Raw genomic sequence first — 19,439 nt, forward strand, 5'->3', positions numbered from 1 at the left:
TCACATTTTGAGCGTGTTTATTTCATCCACATAATAAATAGAGACAATTCAAACCAATTACACCAGACCGAAATGGGATAAAATAGCTTGGCTTTGTTGGGCTGAAATGAATCAGGCATTTGAAAAAACAAAACCAAAAAAATCAAAACAAGATTAGTGTATACTGTTTAGCAGGACTACAAGACATTTTAAATACAACCATGAGGCTGCTGCCTGCTACTCTGTTAAACTTTGGCAACACAAGTAGAAGGAATATTATTAGGAAACACCTAGAAGCATATAAAAAATAAATCTGCTGCACACAGCTCTATTCTGCACACACACACACACAACACACAGAGCGTTTGTACTGTAGATAAAAATGTGAGGAATCATTAAAATGTCAACATGCAACCGAAGTGTCTGAGCTTGAATTTTGTTTCTGTTAAAACATGATTCCAAACGTTTGCATGGTGTTCATACAGTATAATCATCTTCAAACAAAAGGACTGCAGGTTTAGCTACCTCATGTGAACCTGTTATTACCCTGCCTGTCACAGCACGGAGCTGATCTATAATAACCCACCCAGCCCCGACGTTGAAGTTTTTATGAATATGAATTACAAAAAGCATACAAGGGGTATGTCTGTCGGTTCTTGTTTATGTAGTTTCCCACGTTGTCCAGTGTCACAGGAGTCCACAAAGTCTGGTACGCTGAAATGTAGTTGGCAAAGAGGCTGATTCAGATTGTGAAGTGATGCGTGGACTGTGATGGCTTTCAAAATGTTTTTCTTTTGCGCTTCTGCACAGTTCTCCTCACTTTAATACCAGAGGTGGTTAACAGTTAAAACGAATCACTGCAGAAGTTATGTGTGTGCGCTACGTCAGTTTGTGGTCAATAAGAGTCAACTAACAAACTCAACGAGGACTCGTATGACTCTTCTTCAAAAGACACTTAAATAAAAGTCTTGGCAACGGTTAAAAAATCTAATTGAATGTGGCTGAAATACATTTGTCTCACATTATTATACATACACTGGGTCTATACAAATATCTGTATGTTTTATCTAGTCCTAAAATCAGTCCATGATCTTTGAATATTAATTTGCACTGGAGTGAGGATTTGATCTCAGTCCAGGCTTGACCCAAATCACTACCTCTGCCCAACAACAGACAGCAAATCCAGTGTTACAATAATGAGTGTATGAACAGACCACACTGTTTAAATTAGTAGATTAGAGATGTGATGAAAAGCCGGTCCTCAATTTGAGCACTTTTCAAACATCAGGAAATATCTTGCACCCTTAGTAGCTCCCTTATATACTTGGCACAAAGTGGTTTACAAAATCTTCCTCTCGAACTCAACACATCATTGTGCCTGTACAGTTTGAAATTAAGCTCTCATTGATTTCCAATCAACAGAAACAAGCTAAAATTTGTATTTTTGTTTGTCAACATCAACTCTTAGTAAATAAATACAGCGCTGTAAATGCGAGAGCAGACAGGCAGAGGGGGTGGGGTGAAGACTGGGTCATCTTTGGCACACAAGTGCAGTTCAGTGGTGACCCAACTGTTTTCTCCTGCACACTGACGGAGGAGCTCGAAAGTTGAGTTTGTGATGTTGTGCACCGTCATACGCCAACAGCTTTGGCAATGCCTGCTCTTTTTTAACATCTGTTGCACATCGTTTCCTCTTTATCGTTGCAATCTCTGCCAGTATCCATCAAGTTTTAACATCCAGTCCAACGGCTCAGACCTCGCTCACTGGCAGGTCAGCGTCATCCAGATCCAGGGGCGGTTCAGGCATGTGAGGCTCAAAGCTGCTCCGCCGTCGCCACGGCGACTCCTCTGAGTCAATGATGATGGTCACAGGTGGGTCGCAGGTCACTTTGCCAGGCGCGTCTCCTGCAGGGACAGGCGTGCTGGCGTGTGGCTGTGACTGGGCCGGGGCAGCAGGCTCATGAAGTGCTCGCTGTCCCATGCCAAGCTGCGAGCGTGTGCCGCACGTGACAGCAGCCCCCCACTCTGGGTAGCATGGTGGCATGGCAGATATGGGCGAGCGAGGGACGGGGGGACCCGTGGGGCTGCGGTAGAATGTGGAACGCCCGCCGTGTTCCTGCAGCAGAAACAGCAGGAGGACACAGAAAAAAGCAAAAGATGAGAAAGGAGAGTTGAGACATTAGTAAGAAAAATGAAATCCGAGTTTTTGTGGTTTAATTGGGAGGAGTGAAAGTGAGTTACAGACTTGGAATTAGCACCGGCATGTGGGGCCTGATGCAGCTTAAGCAGAGTTGGTACTGAAGGTTGTAGGTGCTGAAGAATGTAGCATTGCTAGAGAGTGGAGATGGTGGTAGTAGCAGTAGTAGTAGTAGTAGTAGTAGCAGTAGTAGAAGTAGTAGCAGAAGAGGTAGTGGGAGTAGTGGTAGTAGTGTCAGCAGATTTTAGTTTTGGTAGTCTCGACAGGTTGCAGTGGAAGAGCGGAGTGCTTTAGGAAGCAGTGGTTGATTGTTGTTCATTATTCAACAGTTTTTCACTGTCAGATTTCAATCTCTGAAACACAAAACAGATGCATGGGAAGAAAGAAAAAGGCAGCAGAGGTAGTGAAACCAAAAAAAGCCACTGAGCAGTTAGACAAACATTGCACCTATAAAGCATAATGAGACTCCCATACAAATATCTGTCAACTTTAGGGTCCTGTGGTTTGACACGTTGATTCTCTCTTCCACACAATGATAAAGTGACGCCCTGTGAATTTGCAGCTTGTGACACCTCTGATGAGTAAATCCACAGCGTATCACTTGAGCATCACATGAGTTAAGAATCAGTTTCTCAAAAATCCCAAGAAAAGTCACATATGTATAAAGAGATGTTTTCCAAAGTCCAAAATCAAGCTCATGACAAATTGTTGATATTTTATATATATATTGACAAGGAGCATGTAAATGTAAAAAACATACTTTGAGACTGTGGACATGTGAATTCAGCATTGGTGTCTCTGAATTTCAAAGATGTTAAAAATGTTTTAAACAATTAGCACACAGAGATAAAGGAAGTCAACATGGAAACAAGTGTCTTATTATCATATGTATGAGAAAGAGAGAAAAAAAAACATACAGGCAGCGGACAGGAGGGAGGAGGAGAGACAAGCAGGATGTCACACATCTAAGACAGGTACACAGCTGCAGCAGGCTGCAGAGATAACAGGGCATGAAGGGAAGAGAAACACACAAGGTGTGAAAGACACATGTACCCAGTAATAAAGACAAATAGAAACAGGCTTCAAGGTATTCATAGCTGAGCTGGTCAGGCAGTGCATGCAGTGAGTGTGTGTGTGTTTGTGCATGTACTCAATATGTCAATACTTTTATATATGGAAGCATCAACAATAATGGCGAGGACAGGTAAAAGCTATGCAAGTGAATCTAATAGGGAGGGAGGAGGGAGGGAGGCAGTGACTCCAAGTCTTTCCAATGGTTACATGGTCATATACCAGCTGTTTACAGTCATTCTACTCCTGGACACAAATATTACTGCAATCTAGCATTTGACTTGGGGTGTGCTTGATTTCAGTTGCCATGCTTGTGGCAACAGTCATCACATGCAAGAGAAGATAAATCAAACACACCTTGAGTCTTAAAATTCCTCAAACAAGACTTTTTACCTGTTTAGCTGGAAACTATCCGAGTGCAGTGGATCTAAACTTTGAGCTGAGCAGAAGTGGAAAACGAAAAGGAAAGCTAAAGAGAAGTGGATGAGAGAGGCAGCGAGGACGTGAAGGGAGGAGCGCTTGTTGGGTTATCACAGCCATACTTAGGGAGTGGTTTGTTTTTAGAAAAAGGAGCATCAGATGTGCCGTCAGATCTGATCTCATATTGTCTACAACCACAAAGGCCCAGCCAGTGAGTGGAAAAACAGTATTAAAAAAGGTGGAACTTATAGTTTAAAAGGGGGGATTTAGACGAGCTGACATACGTGCTGCTGCACTCCCCGATTCGGGACGTATACCTCTGTATACAGGGGTTCGACAGCCGTCTGGCCTGCCGCATCTGCAACAACACAGTGCAAAGCAGGATTAGAGCAGATGGGCCATCTGCCCACAGGGAGAGGAGGAGAAGGAGAGAATGTGACAACGACAGAAAGAAAAGGAGACGACTGAAAGACAGGAGAGGAAAAAGTACAAGAGAAAAAAAAACAAGCAAGAGAGAGAGAAATAATCAGGAGGCAAGAAAGAAGAAACTGTAGAGAAACAGATAGCGCACAGGTGCTGAGAACGATTCCAGTCTAACCTGAAAAGACTGCAGCAGAGGACACAGATCTCTGCAGTGAGAATAAAGGAACTAGTTTACTTCTCGCCGTACCTACATATGTATATGTATGTATAATGGGTTCTTTCATATTTCATCACAGCATATATTATATATATGTATATTAATATACATATATACACATATATATATGCGCATTGCTGAAAGAACTGATTAAGAATCACATCTCACTGTATAAAACTTAGTGGCAGTGAGCTGTGCCACAATGTTCAGGCCTTTATTTACAAAAGCACCACAAACCATTTGAGATGCAAGTGTAGAAACACAGAAGAAATTCTAGAAAATAAAGATGAAGACAGAGCATGCAGAGGCCCCCTCCCCTCTTTCTCGTATTATAAGTACAGCAGAGTGAGGGCCTCATGATCCTCACTCCCTCCACTGATAAGTTAAAAGTCACGTGGTCACGAAAGTCAAAGAAAACAAATCTCAAGTTCCTGTAAAGAAATGCAAATCAGATACATGTAAGATCAATTCATGCTTGGCTTAGGTCCACTTGGATATCTGTCCGAGTACAAACTACAACCTCCAATAGTTAAAATAAAACATATGTAAAATAATACAGTGATTTTATATGCTATGCTATGATGCATGAGGAGCTGTGGGGTTCCTAACCTTTTTAGTACAATTACACACCCCATCAGTGCGCCTACTGCAGGATAACATTACGACACAAGATCTGTTTGTTGGTTCACATGTCTGTTAACAGTAATTTATATAAATATGATTTTTTTCTATTTATCATCAAAAACTGAAACCATTTGCTGTGTATTTCATTGTGGTTACTTACTGAATTATAAAAATACAGACAGACCTCTCAGATGTCGTGGCCTCACAGAGTTCATGAAGTGCTGATAGGTGGTGATGATGGACTGGCTACCTCACTAATGACGACCTAGCTCACGACCTAGCTTTTTTTCCTTTTTTTTTTGGCAAAATCATACTGCTTTCTTGTGGCCCGTGAAAATGTTCAGGGTTTGGCAACTTTTGGTGTAGGCTACACCAAGCAGAATGTAGCTTCTTTAATCTGCTAATCAGACTATTTAACAGCAGCTTAATAGTGTTAAAATTCAGTAATAAGTAACTCATAGGAGGAATTCACTGAAACACACTGTAGCCACACAACTGTGGTTTCTGTTACTGTATGAGCTCTTATGAAAGAAAGTGAACTAACAACATAATACAAATAAGTCTTCAAAAGTTTTCACTTGAGTCATCCGACCACCACATGTCACCAGGTCTCATGTTATGCACATGCCTGACTGAGTCAAGTCTGAACTCATTTCCCTTTTCCTTAGGTACGTTTGAGGTCATTAGATTTGTGATTTCAGTCAGACTGAAGTTATCATGACTTGAATCAATTCTGCAGTGGCACTGTGTTACAGTGTAGTGTTTGATACATACTGTAGCAGCAGACCTTCCCGGCCCCCGCTGGGCCACAATGGCCCCTGAAACAGCCTTGATCCAGCTGTGCATCTCCTCTGGACTGTCCGCCTGGTGGAGGCAGAGAGGGACAATGAGAAACAAAGAGGAGGAGAAGAGTGTGGAGCGTGTGGATGAGAATCTAAGGTACATTCCTCTTACCATAAAAAAACATCATACCTGTATGTAAAATGTCCTTGATGTGGTGACGACTTCAAACAGATTATCTCTCATCATAATGTCACTACAAAAAAAGTGGAAAATAAGTGAGGTCATAGTCATCTTATCGATATCTTCATCTAAATCAGGAGAAAAGTCAATGCAGTCCTCTTGGATTTAAGACATTTTTTGCACAATGGGAAGATGCTGGGACTTGTTAAATACCTCTGTTTGCACTCCTGGACTTTGTGAACTTCTTTCAGTGGGATCATTCTCAGCGGTTCTTTCTCCTGAAGATAAAAAATTACTTTTCATAATACTTAAAGACAATTTAACAACTGAAACACACAGGTTACCTGTTTCTATTGCATGCATGTATATCACACATGCATGCTTCTTCTAATATGTTGGCTGATAACGCGGCTGCCTTGCTGACTTTGTTTTCTGTTTCATATGGGAAAGAAGATCCCTGGTGTTTGTAACTTTCTTGACCTGGCTATTTGATACAGTAGACAGAGAGTCTGTGTCCTTGGAGCCTGTTGATAGCCAAATAGACAGATAAAGCTGTCAAATAAGGGCAGACCCTGACAAGGACAGGGTATGGGACGTGCAGTGTTATCTTGAGGTTGTGTGTGTGTGTGTGTGTGTGTGTGTGTGTGTGTGTGTGTGTGTGTGTGTGTGTGTGTGTGTGTGTGCGTGCGTGCGTGTGTGTGGGAAGGCCAGGGGGGAACAAGGCATGACAGGACATGTGAAGAGAAGGCAATGAATTCCACAGACAACGGATAAAACATGTCAGGACTCAGGACAGTGTGTTTGCTGTTAGTCTGCCTCAGTCTGTGGAGATGAATACAATCCACATGTAACATCAATGAAAACATTCCTTAAAGGCATCATATAACTTAAATTAAAGTTAATTACCAAATCTGACTTGAAGTAACTCATTGAGTTTTCTTCCAGAAGGAAGTAGCGCCTTTTCCAGTTCCTCATCTGGGGGGAAAAAGGGAAAGCCATGTTCAGACCTTTTGAATAATTTTATGGCAATACAAGATGTGGTTGTCAGTATCCTACAATAATAAAAGCTAAATTTCCAACACGTATTATAGTGTCTATATATAGAAAGGGTAGTCTATTATCCTTGATACACGAGTTGCATTTCCTTAGGCAACCAAATTCTTTACTATTATCAAACAATCAACGTCTAACATTCCTAGACTCAAAGGACTTCACATTTCCTCCCACATTAAGTTGCTACTTATTTTGTCTGTCATTTTAATTTTCATTATGCCATTCATCATAATTTTTTATTGCATCGTAATTTTTTGTTGCATGTACATGGTGAGGCAATGGATCAGTCAAAACAAAGTGTGTTGATGCAGCCAAAGATGCCGGCGGCCACAACATCCCTAATTTGAAAGATGTTGTAAGAGGCCAGATTGCTGTTGTACTGAAGAACGTCTCTGAACGGTACCTGAAGGCAACGTGAATCCAACTCAACCAAGAGAGCGGCAGGAACTCACCACAGCTCCTTGCTTGACGCAGTAGCCCGACTTGATGACAGTGTGTTCCTGAGACGGTCTGCCCAAGAAGTACGGCAGCTGGCTGTGGGAGCGATGCATGGCTTCACGCTCTGCTCTGTCAGCACCGTCACCTCCTTCACGCTGGAGGGTGAAGGACACCATAAGAAATAGAATACTTCAAGATCCAACAACATTTGAGCTATTTATGACCACAAAACACATCAACCGCAAGACAATGACAACAGAATTATGAGAAAAAGCTAAAGGTTATTTTGCATAATACATATTCACTACTATCAATAAAAAAACTGATAAATTAGTAACACTTGACAGAAACATATACAGCTTACATTAATAGTTTAAGGTTGGAAGTAAGGATTATTTTCATTATGAATAAATGATAATGAACCTGGGTGGGGGAACGTTGTTGTATATTAAACATTTATTTATTTTATGAATTATTTATCGATTTACAAAATGTCAGAAAATAGTGTAGAATGCCCATCATAAGGTGATTTTCTTTTCTTTTCTTTCCTTTCAACTGCTTTTTTTGTGTAAAACCCGAAAATATTCAGCGTACAATGATATAAAAACAGAAAAAAAGCAGCAGATCATCACATCTGAGAACTTGTTTTGAATTTTTGCTTTATAGATGACTTGTTAAATGTTTAAATATTCTGCTAATCATTTTCTGTCTATCAACCAATCATTCAATTCGTTTACTTTCATTAAAGATAGAGATATTTCTGAATATCAATATGCAATATTTTGCCTCCATCCTTTCAGTTACTCATAGTTAACAGCAGTTTGTCAATTGTGCTTCCCTTTCTTTCTCTTTGGATGAAACACTTTTTTTTTTAAAACCTCTTACTGTAGAAGTAGCAGTGTGAATATGTACATTTATGCGTACATGTTGTGTAGTACATGTTTGGACAATGTTTACCTGTGTCTGGGTAACAATGGGGACCCCTCCTATGATCTCAGTCTTATAGGAGACTTGTTTCTTGGGTCCTACGACATCTGGCAAAGCCTTGTGGTTCTCTGCGTTCTGCTGGCCATCAGACACCTTTGGCACCTTAAAAAAAAACCCCACACACATATATATATATATATATATATATATATATACACACACACACACACACACACACACACACAGCTTGCTCTCAGACTTGAGAAATTAATTGTTGAATTTAAATTCAACACACAAACAGAAATGATGTTTAGTGTAATTCAGCTGTAGGATGGAGTAAGTTGAAATAGAGCAACTTCTAGTAAGAAACTTCTACGCAGTCAGGAGTTGACGAGCCTATCACACATTTTATATCCATTTCCTTTCTGGATAGTTACGGCTTCACGGAGAACAATGGAGCAGTCCTTTATCCCCGCACTCAATGCAACAATACGGCATCCTGTTAGTCATGCTCTGACTCACTCCTATCTAGTTTCTTGTCTCAGTCCACTCATTCATTTCTACAGAATAGGAAGAAATAAAACTTTCTCCAAGTGATAAAACATGTGCCAAAAAGAACAGATCGGTACACATGAATCAGGGATAGATTGTGTGTCTAGTGTGGGTGTGTGTGTTTGTCTTACAGTGATCTTGGTAGCTTTATTGAGAGCGTTGACCCAGTCCACGAGGTCCTGCTGATCATTGGCCTGCAGGAAGAACTTCCTCATCCCAGCATTGATGACTAATAGATCATAAAAAACAACAGTGGGAAAAACAGTATGAGTTAAAGTAGAGAAGGAGGAGAAAGACTGATATTAAGCCAGGCTGCACTCTATAAACCACATCATCTGGATTCTGTGTTGAATATGAATCACATGAAGCACTACAAGTACACAGATGTACTATGTAATGGGTGTTGACGAACTTGGCTTTAAGCCTTTCTGGTAGATCAAACATAACAGTTTCAAGAGAACAGATCCACTGCCACAGATTTCTCTTGGAGGGAAAAACAACGGAGCCAAGGGACTCTCCCACACACCACCAGAAACTTTTTCTCTCCATGTGGATGATGACCCAGCTAGATTCAGCTGCCTCAGACTGAAACCACCTACCCACTTTTAACCAAGACAGAAGGGAAACAAAAAAAACCCATGGCTACTTCTAAATATTCTTGCATATTTTCACACCCAGGTGAACATGAGCATACACCGTTTTCAATCACAAAGACATTTTTGGGTCAAATGCTGATTAGCTATGGATCAGGATTTAAGCACTGAGAGAACTAAGTCTCACATTTTCTCTCCCTCTACACCACAAATCCTTCAATTCTGCAGCTCAACCCATCCTTGTGTCTCATCTATTTCTTCTTTACACCATGGGAATAAATTACATTAAGTCTGGACTGGTAAATCTGGCGGGGGCGAACCGTAAAAGGCACTGAGAGCTCAAACTGTGGCACAATGAAGATCATTCTTCCTTGCACTATGTGTGTGTCCAAATCTGCTCCAGCAATTGGACACATGTAAGACCTCTCTCTGTCTTTTTTCCCACTTTCCTGTAAATAAATCTGTGTGTCTGCTTTCTGGCTCAGATGACCAGTATGAATTAATCTAACAAGATTATTCTTCAAATGTGTGAGATGTGTGCTTGTTACTGGTTACAGTGTGGAGGTCTCACTGGGAAGACGAATCAGGGAGTGGGGATATCAGCTCTGACTCATAGTTACACATAATAAAACAATGTGTGGTTCTGAGAAATACAGCCGAGCAACGAAGATCACATGGCACACAAATGTGCCCCTATTGATGTGTCTCACCACAACACATAAAACTCAGACCTATATTCATCAATCAATCACAGCATTTGCATTTATATCTCTACTATCTTACTATAAAAAACACCTATAAATGAAACTGCCTTTCTCCAATTTATCTAAAATCTTTGTTTTTAAGTTTCTAGTCGCATTAGAAGGGGAGCAGCAGGATTCATAGATATCAGCAAAACATGTGGCGCACAAACTGCAGTTTAAAAATAACTTCATACATCTCTGAATCAGGTTCCGATTAGGATGCCGGCATCCTGTCGAAACCTCAACAAAGCAACTGGTGTGCACACACACAGTCTGACACACATAGTCCCGGTATTCAGCTTCTTGTGACACACTAGTATTTCCTGCTATTGAAGCGATAGAGCAGGAGGAGACGGGCTAGTAAACAAATGCGGGAATGGAGATTAACTCCTAAATAATTTGCCTATGCTCTGCTTGTGGATGATGGTCTATGTTTATGCAACACTGTTTCTTTCCTGTCTTAACCGGACAGGTAATGAGGACAAGGACAAACATCAAGATACACCCATGTCTTTGTTGCAAAATATTCACTAATAGGATATACTGAAATGATACAGGACAGATTTCAATCACTGGTCTGTTTTACGTACACGTTTCAAGACGTGTGTCTTTCACAGAATAGTCTGTATTACTCTATTATTCTAGGGTGAATTAGAAATGAGAATTTAAAATAATAAATTATTAAATATTTTCTGAAGTCCTTAAGGTCTTTAACACTCCTTCCTGCTTTGAGGTATCCTCTGTGAGTGTGTGACCATTAGTGTCTCTGTAGGAGAAATGTTGCAATTAACAGGTTTCTGTGTTCTTTGTTTTTCATGTTCTACCAGCACGAGTTTGAGGAATGACGTGACACATATTTCAGCTGACTGTAGAGAGTATGTGAACCTATAGTTTATGTACCTTAAAAGCTGGTAATGCACCAGTATAAGAGAGGAAGAGGAAGAACACAAGCTGAAGAAAACAAACAAAAAAGTTTGGAAAACATTATTAAAGATAGGAAATTACATTATACTTGTAAGGCCTTAATGCAAATTACTCCACAGGGTACCCTTACCATTTAGATTTAAGTGATTTTAAGGGGAAAATGTTTAATTGCTGAGCCTCTAAATGTATTTTATCTATCCATAATTCTCCATATTGTCATTTTGCCATGTTTTTTTTATTCTGTACACACAACATCCACTGCATGTCTGTCCGTTTTGGAAGAGCGAGAGATCCTTCCTCTGCTGCACTTCCTGAGGTTTCTTAAAAATAACATCCAACCCAACCATCAACTGATTAAGATAATAATACATGAATGACAAAACATTCCCAAAATAGTTAAAGCTGTTAAGTGCAAACCCAGACCATCAACTGCTGTAGCCTCCTGCATCTTTGTGTGTTGGCTAAACAGACAATGTTGAACGAGGCTGCCTCGTCAACGGGAGGAGAAAGTATGCGGAGAACGGTGCTTGACCAAATTTAGAGGGCAGACAAGGACAGCAACCGTTCCTCCCTCAGGTTATATTAAGTGTACTCAGCTTGGTCAACATGTGATTAACCACACGATCACTGCTGGTGTTTGCAAAGTGCTGCAGCAAAGTTTTAAGTTCTTCTCTTTTACAAGATCCAAGTTTATTTAAAGAATGTGGTTTGTGTTTAAATATGATTAACACTGACGTTCATATTATCTAAGATCCATAAGCTACACCATGCCAGACTGTAAAAAGAAAGGAGATATCAGCATATCCTCTCTACATAGATCTATATTTTTTTAGCTCCTTCTCTGCCAGTAAACTATAGCATTTGTGTTTTTATGCTGAGAAATGAATAACAGATATCAAGATTGTTCTTACCGAAGCAGAATTCAGCCTTAGGCCTCTGCTTAGTGGCATCGCTGACCTAGAGGAAGACAAAGCTCACAGTTGTTAGCTTCCCAGTTAACCGCAGCTAAATACTGTAAATTCTATTTATACATAATCTTATCAAGTTGGTGTCAGATAAGCTTCACTGGCAATATTTGTGCTTACCTTAGAGATGTAGGTGAGTTTGAGGGAGCCGACACACTCTGTACCAACAGGCAGGTTCTGTGGGAGAATGATGAGAAAGTTAAAATAATCAAATACAGGAGGATTTAAAAGATAAATAATTACTATTTTATTAATGCAAAGGCTTCAGCTGCGCATTAAAATAGAATGCAGTGTGGTGGGAGAGTAAAGTAAAGTCCTGCAAAGCAAGTCAATATTATAGAGTAAGTACAGTGTACTTTGGCTACACTCCATTATAGTTAATTTCAGTGTCTTGCTGTGTTTCTGAAACTCTGGGATCCAGATTTAACATCATTAAAATTTAAGCTTTTTCATTCTATAAAAAGAAAGGGACGGCCTGAATTATTAAAAATGTCTCCTGCACTACATGATTTATGAATATTTCATGTAACAGCGCACTTACAAATACAGAATCGCCAAAAACCAGCAGAAACCGAGAGGAGTTACACTGTAATTGTGACAGCAAGGGTCACAGAGCAGAAAACGATGACCACTGTAAGTCACAGCAAAAGTCAGGGCTCACTACATGGACCCATCACACAAAAATCAAACCCCAAACTGTTCTTTCCTCATTTTAACCCAGACACATGGTTAACCCTGACTTACCTCTGTGCCTGTAATATGGGCTTTCTAATTGCTGTCGGCTAGAATTACATAATACAAGTTCTACCATCCTTGTCAAACAGTCTGATGCAGGTAAAATTTGGCCTGCACTTAGCTTTGTGTTCATAATAAATGAGGACATCTTAGCTAGCATCGGCCTGTAGTTAGCTTATAACACTTATAACTAATCAAAGTTAGCTTGCATGCCTGTAAATTTTCACATTTCCATCAACAAATTACACATTAGCCTGTGCGTTTACCGAGAGATTCTTTTTTTCCCCCCACAAACACAAAGCTAAGAGCTAAGCTAGCACACAGCCCTGTGTAATTACCTGCGGATTGTCCATGAACCACACCAAGCTTCCCTGCTGTGTGTCCAGTATGAAGTAACGGCGCAGGAACTTGCCGCTGCTCTCGTTCTCCTCGATGTCCAAGAAGCCACAGATGCGGTTCTGACGGTCCACGTAAGGCATCGCGCCACCGGGACATTCCCTGGCCTGCTGGGGCCAGGGGTGGAGAGAGATGAGCAGGAAGAAGAGCAGGGGCAAGCGGGACGGGACGGGGCGAGAAATTCCTGAAGGACGGAGAGAAAACAGTGGAAAGGGAGAGAGCAAATGAGGAATTTCAGTTGTCTTTGTGGTGAGCGTTGCTACCGTGTCCTGCTGCCTCTTTCTCTCTCTTTCTTTCTGTATCTACTGTATTTCTGGTCTCTCTGCCACCTGGAGCTCACTATGCTACTGCCTGCCAGGGGATCATGTGACACAAACCACAACCCCGCCTTTATCCTTTTATATCAGCCTCACCCACTCTCTCTCTCACTCTTTTTCTCTGTGTGTCGCTCTCCCCCCCCCCCCCCCCCCCCCCCCCCCCCCCCCCCCCGTAACACTCACTGCACTCTGTCACTCTCTCTTCTTCTATCTGCTACACCCACCGTGGCCTGCTCTCTCTCTCTCTCTCTCTTTCTTTCCGTCTTTCTCCTTCTCATGCAGTCGTCTCCTCTCTCACTTTCTGTTGTGCTATCTACTCCCCAACTGCTCTCTCATCCGATTTGGCAAGCCTCTGGCCTGCCCCCTCTATCCCCTCCCTCCACAGCTGAGCACCCACTTAAGCATGGTCAAAAAAAAAGAAAAAAGACGCCACTGAGCTCAGCCATGTTCGACACAGACAACACAAACACCCTCAGGAGCTGAGCGGGAGTGAGTGTGCAATATTCAACCTGCAGACGTCTGACACATCCCCGAAAACTTGGGAGCTCATTAGAAAAAGAAAATAAAAAAGTAGAGATTAGAGTTCATCTGTTTCGTGCTACGTGTGTGACTGCACGCATCTCAATGTCAAACCCTTTGTGGGTGGGCTCAGCGTTACTGTAGGCATATTGTCCTATTGCCTGTTTAAGCTGCCGTCTTTTTGGGCTGAGCCTAAAATATGTGAGTGAGACGGGTCTTTGGAAAGCAAAGATAAAGACGCTCTTTCTCCACAACATTATGAGCAGTGTGTGGGTGGATGGGGTGCAAAGCAGGGGACAAAAGGCCCGGTTGTTGTGTGCATGGACTCTGCGCTGAGAGCATCTCACAGTTAGCCCCCTGCTTCTTACTTGAGTCATCCCATTCGACACACACACACAAAGAGGCGGGAGAACGGAGAGAGAGAGCGACGCTGTCAAAGACGACTGTCTCACACGAAAACAAACACTTATTGTCATGTGACTGTGAGAGACGTCGCTTGTTGGGTTTAGTGATCCTGTAAATGAGGTACTATGCACAAGTTCATCTGCATGCATTCACGCTTGTGCGTTTCAGCGATGCAGACGAGATGAGATGTAAGAGATAGGGCAGGGCAAACCCAAACAAAGTGAGCGTGCTAACGTGTACAGTAGCTAAGATTTGATTCGGAGGAGGTAAAGTGATGGTCTAGTTTTAAATGGTACTGTGGAAAAATAGCTGCTCTATCGCTTTATATTTAATTTCTTAAGGTGACGATATTTAAATAGGCATTATTCTTTTTTTCCCCACGTAGAACATATTATAAAGAAACATCTTTAATAAAAATCCATAAAGTTAACATATTTTTAAAGACATGCAACAAAGATATGATATGATTGGGACCAGGGCTGGGTATCATTTAAAAAACGATGATACCAATACCAATCCAAGTAACCTTAAAGTAATACAGATAATAATGGAGTAATTCATCCTATACCCATCATGTAAATAGAAGTATTAAATTGCATAAAACTCTTCCACATCTAAATGATTTGATTTTTACACAAATGCATGCAAATGCGTTGAAAGTCTAAATATTTAGGCTATGAAATACAAAATGCTCAAAATCAGCATGTGGGTCACAGCGTGCGTCACACACGCCGAATAAATCCATTTATATGTGTATGGAAAATGTACTAAGACATGTCTTTGGCATTTCTGTACCATCGTATTTAGTGATATTGATATCTGCAGCTGGCAGTTTATCAGTAAATCTTCCAATTACAGATACTAGTCGAGCCGATTTATCAGTCCAGCTCTAATGCTATCCAAACGTAGAAAGTTAAAGTCAAAAAGGCAACTAATGAGAAAAGATGACGAGGTTCCTCAGATTAGGTGGACACAACACTGAGTGTGTCTACATGCACATCAGTCTGCTGCTTTTTAATCATATTCTGGCTTTAAAGTTCACATTAAACATGAAAAACCAGTCTGTTCGTTTCCCTCCATGATCACAGCATTATGCAGGTTTTCTGATTATCAGTCGGTGCAGCTCTGTCTTTCCCTCACTCCTCCAAATCTTCACAGTCTCACTCATCAGTTTGTTGGCTGAATTATGTTGGCAATTAAGGATGAACCCAGTTTGATTTTTTTGGCTGCAGAGACTAGACAAATCTCTCCGTGCATAAGTCAGCGTGTAAGTAACAAGGAAACTAGGAGTACAGAAATACCAAAGATAACTTTACCCACATTTAGCAAAAGTGCTTTCATTACCTAGTTATCTATAAGAGAGAACTGTTGAGTTTATTTTCTGCTGCAAAATGCTTCGCTCAGTACATGAAAAAAGAATTACTATCAGACAATATATTGCAAATGAATAGTTTTTTTTAAGTTGGCCTCAGACACCCAGTCTTATTGTGGTTATAACTAAAACATACTGTAACATTCAGTACTGTGCTGGATTCAGTTTCTCTTTCTTATTATCAGCAAAAAATGAAGATAGCAACAATACTATCTATCCTCTCCACCAGAGTTAGACTTTAACTCATCAAAATCACATTACTTATCATCATTTTCTAATTTTTACTGATTATTACTATGTAATTTAAGTTGAGGATGAGCACAGCAGACAGTGATCAGAAACCATAAGGTGTTTCCATGACACACGTTTCCCATTTCCTACTGGAGGACTACAGGTAGCCTGTTTGGATGTCTCACAAAACCAGGAGAAGAGTGTATCCACATTTCTAGAAAGGATGTGAAGTTTATATGCAAACACATAACAGGGTTACACCTAAAAAAAAAAGAAAAGAAAGAAAAAAAAGAGATCATAAACAGGATACTAGTCTACGTGTTGAAACACACATACACACCGTCTGTGCTTAGAAGTGGGGGAGAAATGAAGTGAAACTAAAAACCTTAAGGACCAATGGGTTACAGGTCACACAAAGACAATAATAGTTGACACTCAACCAGAAAACTCACTGTTCCCGTTTCCTGGAGGGTTTTATCCACCATCACATGGCAGCCACCTAGTCAGTCACACAGGACAGGCCATAAAATAACGGTATGGGCCAGCTGGACAACGCAGTACAGTCAATATTGTCATTTCATGATCTCAAAGTACCGCCATCTTGTCAAAAGCAATACGACAGCTGGTAACGGTAACTGTGGGGGAGAAATGTTTCAAAGCAGACCTTCACTAATTCTTCTGTCCACTACAGCACTTTTATACTGAAAAGTTTATACTGTCATTTTGTGGATCCAAAAGTTTATCTGAAGTTTACGTAAGGCTTTATGAGCAGTTTGAGTTAGTCGACCACGTGGATATCTGCCACATTTACAGTCTTTAATATCAAATTCCATTTTTTGTATTTCCCTGTTGACCTGCAGTGGAAATATAGTAACTAAAAGAGGCAGTTTGACTCTAAAAAGCCTGACTTGTTAAAATATATCTACTTGATTTGACCAATTTGAATGGCTGAAGCTTCTTATTGCTTGTGGATTTTGGCCCCCCATCACCTAATGGCTAGTATAAACAGAAGTAATGATTATGGTGAGAACAAATAAATGAATTAAAAACTCATTTAGACATCTGGCTGTTGTTTTGTGACAAATTTTGAAAAACTGTGAACCCATCCTTTATGAAAAAAACAATGAAATAATTCATCCATTGAGGCAAAAATGCCACTGGACCGGGGTAACTCAAAACAAAGGCTTAATTGGGTTTCTCCAGGTCAAAAGGTGGGACAGGTCATTCCAGTTCAGCTGAGAAGAGTCATTTTTGGCTCTGAATGCAGCACATCAGGCCAGAAGGTTTGACAGGCTTTGGCCTTCACCACTCCTCCTCAGTCAGGGTCCTGTCTACCACACAGCATTAAATAAGTATGTGGGGTTTTTTTGTTTTGTTTTGTTTTGATTTTTGCTTTAGCAGGACAAAATGAAGATGCCCACTAGGTAATGTTAAGTGGTGACACCGACTGTGGCTTTAGTTATCAAAACAAACGACATAGCCAACGAGCTTCCACATAAAATAACATCGATATCACACTTAAATCCTCAAACTAGCCAGCCCAGGTATATCAGTATGTATTTATAACTATGACAAACAGGCTGAAAACATCTGAGTTAGCAGCGACTCTGGCTCGCTGGCCTCAAGTTAACTAGTAGGTATGTCTCAGGCTAGCATTAGCACCTACTTCACGCCTCGATCATGTACACCGATTCAACACACAGTTAACATATTAACCTGTCATCGTCACACACACAGCCATTATCACACCGTAGGTTAAAATAATAATAATGCTTTAATGTTTCACGTCGTTTCGGTAAAAGAAGTTTAGTCGTACGCGTTACCCTACCTAACCAAGCTAACTAACTAACGACCCCTCTCTTACACAGCGTCGGAAAATATTTAACAGGCAACTTTCATTCAAAGCTGCGTCTACTCGTGTTAAATCATTTAATTCCAGACCAGGTTAGCGTGTTTTTGTTGTTGTTTTTTTTTACCCGAGTCTCGTCTTCAGTAGCTGCTTCTTTCCGCGGCCGTGGGTCACAATGTTGCTGGGTCGTCCTCTCCGCCTCAGCCCATCTCCTCTGTCTGCTGCTGCTGAGTGTGGAGCTCAGATTGTCTCTGACGAAGATGATCACTCTGCGCTGTGGGGGAAAAACCAAACAGCATGCATGCCTGAGGGTGTATGGAAGCCCATTTCCGCCAATGTGATGAAAAATACACTTATGTAAGTCATTATGATGAGAAACTAAAAAATAATGACTTAGTAACTCAAAATAATGACAAACTATCTCAAAATAATGACGTAGTATCTCAAAAATAATGAGAAACTATCTCAAAATAATGACTTAGTATCTTAAAATATTGACTCAGTAACTCAAAATAATGAGAAACCATCTGAAAATAATGACTTAGTATTTCAAAATAATGACTTAGTATCTCAAAATAATGACTTAGTATCTCAAAATAATGAGAACCTATCTCAAAATAATGACTTATCGTATGACTTATCATTTGGAGATACTAAGTCATAATTTCTGTGTTACTAAGTCATTATTTTAAGATACTAAGTCATTTTGAGAGAATAAATCATTATTTTTGAGATAATATCTTATTATAATGATATACTAAGTCATTATTTTTACAAAATAAGTCATTATTTTGAGATACTACGTCATTTTGAGAGAATAAATCATTATTTTGAGATAATATCTCATTATAAGGATATACTAAGTCATTATTTTGAGAACGTTGCTCATTATATCGAGTTACAGGATCTTTTTTTTTCATCAACTTGGCGTAAATTGGTTTCAAAAGAGGGATAACAACCTAATATGAAAGTGCAGCTTTTCAACAGGCCACTAGATCATGCCAGTTTGGTAGCTTAGGTATAGTAGGGGATCCAATAAACAGTGGTGGAAACTAAATAACTATATTTACTGAAGCACTGCATCCAGCTCTACTTTTTACTTCCACTCCACTACATTTTAGAAGGAAATATTGTACTTTCTACTCAACTACATTTATTTTACAGCTTAATTTACTTTTCAGATGAAGATTTGACACTATGGATAATACAACAAGCTTTTACAATATAACACATTGTTGAAGATGAAACCAGTGGTTTCAAACCTTTTTGGCTTTTGACATCTAACAAGGAGCAGTGTGTAGTTGGGGTCACATTTCAGATGTCTATGAGTTGTTAACAGCACCACAAAATAGTGATAGTAATAGAAATAGTTTCCCCCTCTAAATTTCAATAAATGTTCAAATGATGCAATATTTCACCAAAAATCAAAGATGAGAGAAAAAGTCAAAAAACTGAAAACTGATTTTTGTTCCAGGACTTTGTTTTGTCTTCTTTCCTCTCCCATTAATCATCTCACAACCCCTCAG

At 40.2% G+C, this 19,439-nt stretch overlaps 1 protein-coding gene across 3 annotated transcripts; it reads right to left on the reverse strand.

The window, feature by feature from the left end:
- Positions 1-18,122, reverse strand: LOC133991721 (pleckstrin homology domain-containing family A member 1-like). 3 transcript variants are annotated; one of them, XM_062430242.1, is made up of 13 exons: positions 18,041-18,122; positions 13,163-13,404; positions 12,210-12,266; positions 12,036-12,081; positions 8,996-9,093; positions 8,343-8,474; positions 7,400-7,540; positions 6,801-6,869; positions 6,108-6,172; positions 5,904-5,967; positions 5,706-5,795; positions 3,952-4,025; positions 1,720-2,095 (listed from the first exon to the last, which is right to left on the reverse strand). In XM_062430242.1, the coding sequence occupies exons 2-13, from the start codon at positions 13,301-13,303 to the stop codon at positions 1,864-1,866; spliced, it is 1,209 nt and encodes a 402-aa protein (XP_062286226.1). In that variant the 5' UTR covers positions 13,304-13,404; positions 18,041-18,122; the 3' UTR covers positions 1,720-1,863. The 3 variants fall into 3 exon arrangements, with proteins under 3 accessions (XP_062286225.1, XP_062286226.1, XP_062286227.1); XM_062430243.1 differs by lacking the exon at positions 18,041-18,122 and adding an exon at positions 3,094-3,168 and having other exon boundaries at positions 13,163-13,402; XM_062430241.1 differs by lacking the exon at positions 3,952-4,025 and having other exon boundaries at positions 1-2,095.
- Between the last annotated feature and the right edge of the window lie 1,317 nt (positions 18,123-19,439).

The sequence above is a fragment of the Scomber scombrus genome, chromosome 12, assembly GCF_963691925.1.
Source record: "Scomber scombrus chromosome 12, fScoSco1.1, whole genome shotgun sequence".
NCBI classification, from domain to species: Eukaryota; Metazoa; Chordata; class Actinopteri; order Scombriformes; family Scombridae; genus Scomber; species Scomber scombrus.

What these genes read in the sequence shown, in the direction of transcription:
- LOC133991721 (XM_062430243.1), bottom strand. Translation starts at nt 13,303, where the DNA reads ATGCCTTACGTGGACCGTCAGAACCGCATCTGTGGCTTCTTGGACATC. An exon ending in CCATTGTTACCCAGACACAG is followed by an intron (nt 7,541 to 8,342) that starts GTAAACATTGTC and finishes TTCACCCTCCAG; the next exon opens with CGTGAAGGAGGTGACGGTGC. An exon ending in CAAGGACATTTTACATACAG is followed by an intron (nt 5,796 to 5,903) that starts GTATGATGTTTT and finishes TGCCTCCACCAG; the next exon opens with GCGGACAGTCCAGAGGAGAT.